General features: G+C 37.4%; 1 protein-coding gene across 3 annotated transcripts; it reads left to right on the top strand.

Annotated features, from left to right (window-relative positions):
* Positions 1-300: 300 nt before the first annotated feature.
* Positions 301-6,417, top strand: LOC105176555 (KH domain-containing protein At4g26480-like). 3 transcript variants are annotated; one of them, XM_088877168.1, is made up of 7 exons: positions 301-706; positions 1,336-1,421; positions 3,433-3,581; positions 4,332-4,451; positions 4,543-4,659; positions 5,631-5,666; positions 5,776-6,417. In XM_088877168.1, exons 1-7 carry the CDS (start codon positions 579-581, stop codon positions 5,923-5,925), a joined length of 786 nt encoding a protein of 261 aa, XP_088733294.1. In that variant the 5' UTR covers positions 301-578; the 3' UTR covers positions 5,926-6,417. The 3 variants fall into 3 exon arrangements, with proteins under 3 accessions (XP_088733294.1, XP_088733293.1, XP_011097700.2); XM_088877167.1 differs by having other exon boundaries at positions 312-706; positions 5,523-5,666; XM_011099398.3 differs by having other exon boundaries at positions 314-706; positions 3,436-3,581; positions 5,523-5,666.

Here is a 6,417-nt window from a genome sequence, read left to right as displayed (position 1 = left end):
TAAATAAAATAAATTTAACTCTAAATTTGAATTAATTATATAATTAGCTCATTATATTTAATAAGGGCACTGCAAGAAAAAGAATAATTAAATAAAAAGTGGATAAAATAATATTTACAAGACGATTGATTTAAACGTGGGAGAATTTAATTTGATTAAAAGTTTTTGTTTTTTGTTTTTACAGAGCAGAGGACATGAAATTTACCTACAAATTAACGTCGTCAGAGGCACAGTCGTTCTCGACGTCAACAACTGACAGTAAATTTAAGGCATGGTGGGTGTGAACGATTGGGATTTAATCGCCTCTGTGTCTATGGATCGATCTCCAATCCATCCTATTCATATTGATTCACCACTTGAATAAATACGAAGTCGAACCCCTCCCCTCCACATTTCTAATCCCTTCCCTCCTACATTTGCACTCTTCTTTGCTTTTGCTACGCCGACGCGCCGCTTTCATCCACTGTTGTGGTCAACAAATCGCCGGTTGTGTTTCCTAGTTTTTTTTTCAGTTACCGAAAGTTCACAGGAGTTGGATCGATCTGACGGCGGTGAGGTGATCACCGTCGCCGCCAGAGATGATGTCGTCCGGAAGGTACATGGCGTACTCACCGTCTCCATCGGCTCCTCACTCACCTCACATCGGCGGAGCCGCTGCCGGTGCCGGAGGTATCCGCGCCGCATCTCCACTGGTCGAGCAAGAGAAGTAATGATATTGTTTCTCATTTTTGTTGTGTTGTTTTTCTTTATGGTTGGATTTAAGTAGAAATTAGGAGAAGATCTTGTGGAATTCGGTGGTGTTTTTGTTAATCTGGTTAAATCGGTGAATTTTGCTTGTGTAGCTCTGTGTTGATCTTTGTTTACTTTCTTCTGTATTTTGTGTTTCTTGTATTGAGATGGATTATGTTTAGATATACGATTGGTGTTATTTCTCGTTTATAGTTTCGGTTTATGAGATTCTGCTTTTAAGTCTTATGGCATAAATAAAGTCAGTCATATTTTGGTGGATTGTCTTGATGAATTGAAGTCATGCTTAGTCATTCAATTTGGTTGATTGTCAGTCATGAGATTTGGTCGATTGTCTTGGTGGATTCTCTTGATTTTGCTTTTTTTTTTTTATAGAGTCACAGGCTCTCTGAGCTGATGAGATAAAATTTTGCCCCCAAAGTAATTGGGATTTTGTGTGAGTGGAAGCTCAATTGCCATGCTATAATTTCTCAAGTTATACCTGCTTGGGCTTATGATATATTTAACATGTTGAACATTGCTTTTTAAAATGTTGAACATGTTATTTGTTTCAACTAACGCTGAAGATACGAATTGCAACACTGACAGGTATCTCTCAGAATTACTGGCTGAGCGCAACAAACTCAGTCCTTTCATGGCTGTTTTGCCAAATTGTTGCCGCTTGCTGAATCAGGGTGAGTTTATTTTCTACGTTTCCTGTGGCTGTTATCTAAAAACTGCCCCTGGAAGTTCATAAGAATATTTACTTACTTATGATTTGCAATGCAAACTTAACTGATCTCAAAGAAGCCACCGTGTCTACCTACTGTTTGAGTTATCCAGTGTTAGGAGCTGCGTAAGGAGAATAGTAGTTGCGTTTGTAGCCCCAATTTTTCAATAAAAATGAGCTTCCACAGGTGTGAATCAGTAAAGGATTTGATGACTGGAAATTGTTACTTCTCTTAGCAGTTTTCCCATGTTGTGCAGTGTAACCTATGGTTTTTTCTGGCTGCTAATCTGGTCGACTTATCCTTTTTATATATAAAGGCAACAATATTCTTTTTCTTGTAGTTGGCTTGTACAAACCTCATCAGACTGGTGAAAAGGTCTAGAAATGTTCACTTATATTTTTGGTCTGGTAGGAAGGCAGGGGGTAGATTCGACATGCGTTTGTGCTGTGTACCGGCAAATTCCTTTCTTCCTTTTTATCAGTTGCTTTTTATCTAAAAATCGCATCTTTCTCAGGTAGAGAATTATAATTGTTATAGGTGTCAAGAGACTGCTTGGCTAAGTTCATAAGCCCCTTGAAACGTATTATAATATGTGTGGGAGTTCATAACATGTTTCAGAATATCTAATAAAAGTTTCAAGAGCTTGCCAAATCCTTGCTAGTGTACCTTGTGAAAGCACTTGGAGTGAGAGTTATAAGTTGTGCCAACAGGGATGCAGCTCGCTGGTGGTGATATCATGTTTGCTTGGTCTTTTATCTGTATTTTCTTTAGGAGGAGATTTAGTTTCATAGTTCATCCTGAAAGCAAAGGGATAATTCAAGACCCAATTAGTGGATGTATTTATGCTAATGCTCTATTTGTGCACTTCTAGAACTACCAATTCTTTGTTCAGGACATGCATAATTATGATTTATGATGGATGTGATGAAGTGCTTATCTTGGTTGATGATTCCAAGGATAAGTTTAGCAATTAACATATTCCATATTACAAGCTTGTTCTAACTGACATGCTTTAAAGACATGAATGGAGTGCCTTGTTTTCATGACTGATATTCTCAATTTATAGCATGTATGTGCATTTGGTGATCAAGTCAAAGTTCAAGAGCTTTCAAGGGACAGCAGTATGCTGCTTCTAGATTTATTTTCAAGTTTCAACTATGATTACCATGTTCAAAGGCACTCACACGTCACCAAAGAGGAGGAAAATCTTACTTCTCCAATACTTGTTGCAATTATGTTTGTCTTGATTAAGTTGTGAGTAGATTTTTTCTTGCGGTTTGGTTTTGAGAGCCTTAGGGTGCACAAAAGAAAAAAAGTTAAGGAAAGTGAATTCGTTGCAGAAATGAAAAAGGCAAAGCATTGAAGTGCTTGCAATGTGCAAGAGTGTTTGTTTGGATTTCATCTTCAGATGGTATAAGATCTCGATTTGCAGAATCACATATGGACAAGCTTGTTTGGAGGATGCTTCTTCTCAGTTTCTCTAGTTAATGTCAACGGGCATGTTCTTAATCTTGCTTTTCCTTGTGTTGCCTTGTTTCTGTATGGTACAGTTGGGTGGGTTCCCGTGGCAGTGAGTTGCTTTTCCCCTATTTTTCTTTCTTGTGATTTCTGGATGATGACATTAGACGACCAGTTCATGGCAATCTAGAAACAAGAGAAAACTCAAAAATCGGTCATACACTGTTTTCTCCTTATTTCAGTTGTCTGTGACTGAACTATGGAATTTTTAGTACTTAAGTCAAATTACCATCTTGAGTGATCTCTTTAATCGGACATTCCTTATGTTTGTTAAACATCTTATAACTTCCCAGATGTCTTTTTTTTCCCTCCAGGATGCATTCTTTTAGATGGACTCACTGATTTTTCACTAACTTCAACAGTTCATGTTGTCTGTCCATAATGCGGTGACTGCTCGCTAATTTCTTAACTAATGCTAACTGGTACATCTTATTCTTGAAAATTGACCTTTTTGAAGCAGAAATATTGCGTGTAACTACACTGTTGGGGAATGCATCAGTTTTAGAACAAAGTGGGTTTGACCATGCGAGCCCCCTGGCTTCAGGAGGAATATATTCAAATGGAGGAGCTAACATGAACAGATGGCCGTCACCATTTCAATCAGAAGTACGAATGCTAACCATTAACATAACCTTCGTTTAATCTAATTCTTTACAGTTTCAGAAGCTCTCAACCAAAAGTTTTGTGGTTGATCCTAACTTTATTATTTGATTTTGGTGCTTTGGAGTTTCACTTACCTCATTACCTGCACGTTGAGGCTAACAACTTACAAAACATGCATAGGATTAGCTGAGAATATTGATATGGAATTTTTATTTTAGTCAGTTGGTCTCCTTTTGTTGCTAGATTCTAACCTCCCATGTCTGACTTCTGGTAACCGCTGCAGCTTTAAAATTGGATTACATGCAGCATACTGGTTGGTACTGTGGTATTGCTTTGGTTTTTACAGTATGGATGTTACTCGCCTTGGCCAATCAAATCTTGGGTCTTTGACATTTGACAAACTTCTTACCATATTGTCCTGCTAAATATCATCGTCCAGTGTAAAACATGAGACTATCCGAGTGTTGGAATTCATTCAACACTAAAAAAATACATGTGTTTTCAGAAATTCCAAAGTCTGGTTGTCGGTTGTTTGAGAGTCTGATTTTTGTTCTTTGGTGATGTTGGTGATAAACCTCTTTATTGATCTGTTTAACTGTATGTATTTATGTGTGCCGTGATTTCATTCCCTCAGCTTTTGAAGAAATCATACGACTCATAACATCTGCTATGTAATACATACTGGATTATTGAAAAAACATTTCACAGTTTTCGATGTTCTCTTTTCTCAATATTTGGAATTACAACATGCAGATGTCGGGTTTGATACAGACTTCTTCTGCACAAAACTGGCTTGGTTCACATGGCAGCTCATCAGGTCTTATAGTCAAGCGAACAATCAGAGTTGATATTCCAGTTGACCAATATCCTAATGTACTAGTTCACTTTTCCAAGTACTGTGTGTTGTCATGATATGATTTTTGCTCGCATTTTAAATCAGTCATTATTATGTATGGTGTTGCAGTACAATTTTGTGGGGCGCCTCCTTGGTCCTAGGGGTAATTCTCTGAAACGAGTTGAAGCAACTACTGACTGTCGTGTTCTCATCAGAGGTCGTGGCAGCATCAAGGATCCAGCCAGGGTAATTTGGATAGTCTTTTATTAGCTGATCCAATATCATGAAGTGGCACCTAAGTGCAAACATCTTTTTGTGAATAACCGTCTGAAAATAGCAACGACTGTAGAAGTTCTTTTTTCATATTCCCTTTTGTTTTAGGTTGGGACGGATCTCACTTGGAACTTGAATTAATTACTTTTGTATTTCTATTAGCAATTTGAAATTCTGCATGCGTTTATTTAATACTAGCAATTAGTGCATGCTCTATGTGTGTGTGATTTTTAGAATTAATAATCTGCAATACATAAAATCGAAAAAACCACGAACTTTTTGGGGTTGAGTTTATAATAATCAAAGAAGGATATAATGATTTTGAAAGCTTTTTGAGGAAAGATATTGACAAACAAGACTGACGGATTGGAAGAGAGAGTGGGGAAAGAGGAAACTACATATATTTTGATTTAATTATATGTCAGATCATGCCAGACCAAGGTGGTTAGTCTAGGCCCGTTCCAATTTTAAATCATGTATGTCCTCTATATGTTTTTATATGTGTTTGTATGTTCTATATATAGTTTGTCCGTTGGTACTTTGTCTCCTGTGAAATAATAGATTGGATTTAAACTTCCTGATTTGAAATAGATTACATTATTTCTGCTCCATGATGGGTGTGTATATCTATTTTTCTCCAGTTGTTTCAGTTATAATGGGTGTATCTTCTCTTAATATAAGCTATTCTTTTTTCCCCAGAGCTTAATCGAATTTTTTTTGGTGTATCTGTAGAAACTCGCTTGGATTTTGGAGTTTTTCTTTTCTCTCATTTTAGTAACCTTTCCTGCATGCATATTATGTGTGGCTAAAGTAGTGTATTTATACAATTGGTATAGGAAGAGATGATGAGGGGAAAACCAGGATATGAGCACCTTAATGAACCCCTTCACATACTTGTTGAGGCAGAGCTGCCAGTTGAGATAATTGATGCTCGTCTAATGCAGGCGCGTGAGATACTTGAAGATTTGCTCAAGCCAGTGGTAACATCCATTCACCATCCAAATTGCCTTTCTTTAACAGTATTTTAATTTTCTGCTTCTTATTGTTGTATTTTTTTTCTTTACTTTTAATTTATTCTTCTTAATGAAGGATGAATCTCAAGATTTCTATAAGAAGCAGCAGCTACGAGAACTTGCACTCCTCAATGGTACACTTCGAGAAGAAGGGTCTCAAATGTCTGGTTCTGTATCCCCCTTCAACAGTACCCTTGGGATGAAGAGGGCAAAAACAACGGGGTAATATTTGGAGCTGCTTGTTTATATCTGCCATTGAACAGCAGTTCCTATGCGTCATGTGTTGCTGTGCCAGCTGATGCATCCAACTGCCATTAGGGCCCCGGCCTGTCGACTGCCTGTTTGAACCTGTCTCTATATGATAAAAGGTGTGCTTTTCTTCTAATGCTTGGGGAAGATTTAGTATCAATATGTTGTTCTTATGGATCGTTTCGGGTGATGAGGGATTTGAGTTTGTATGTTGTTTGGGCAGTTCGGTTGGGGTCTGCTCTCCTTCCGGACGACGCATTGTATTATTTCATTTATTGTAAGCTTGTGATGAGAGTTTTGATATTATTATGGGATTTTGGAGATGTAAAATGTATTTATATATATTCCAAAATGAGGCTGAAGTGAACAAACGGTAGCAGTGATGCTCATCTTGCAAATGTTTTGTACCATTACAGTCGTGACCTTAACTTTTATAAATTATCATTTTGCCTGTAAAACAGAAAGAGAA

The sequence above is a fragment of the Sesamum indicum genome, linkage group LG13, assembly GCF_026168435.1.
Source record: "Sesamum indicum cultivar Baizhima isolate 11 linkage group LG13, ASM2616843v1, whole genome shotgun sequence".
Taxonomy (NCBI): domain Eukaryota; kingdom Viridiplantae; phylum Streptophyta; class Magnoliopsida; order Lamiales; family Pedaliaceae; genus Sesamum; species Sesamum indicum.
Note: the sequence above shows the minus strand (reverse complement) of the source record. Positions and strands in the feature narration are given on the sequence as shown.

Bases quoted from the DNA above. Each gene is read 5' to 3' on its own strand.
- LOC105176555 (XM_088877167.1), top strand. From the start codon at position 579: ATGATGTCGTCCGGAAGGTACATGGCGTACTCACCGTCTCCATCGGCT. The intron at 3,582-4,331 runs GTACGAATGCTA...TACAACATGCAG, and splicing joins CGTCACCATTTCAATCAGAA to ATGTCGGGTTTGATACAGAC. The intron at 4,660-5,522 runs GTAATTTGGATA...CAATTGGTATAG, and splicing joins GCATCAAGGATCCAGCCAGG to GAAGAGATGATGAGGGGAAA.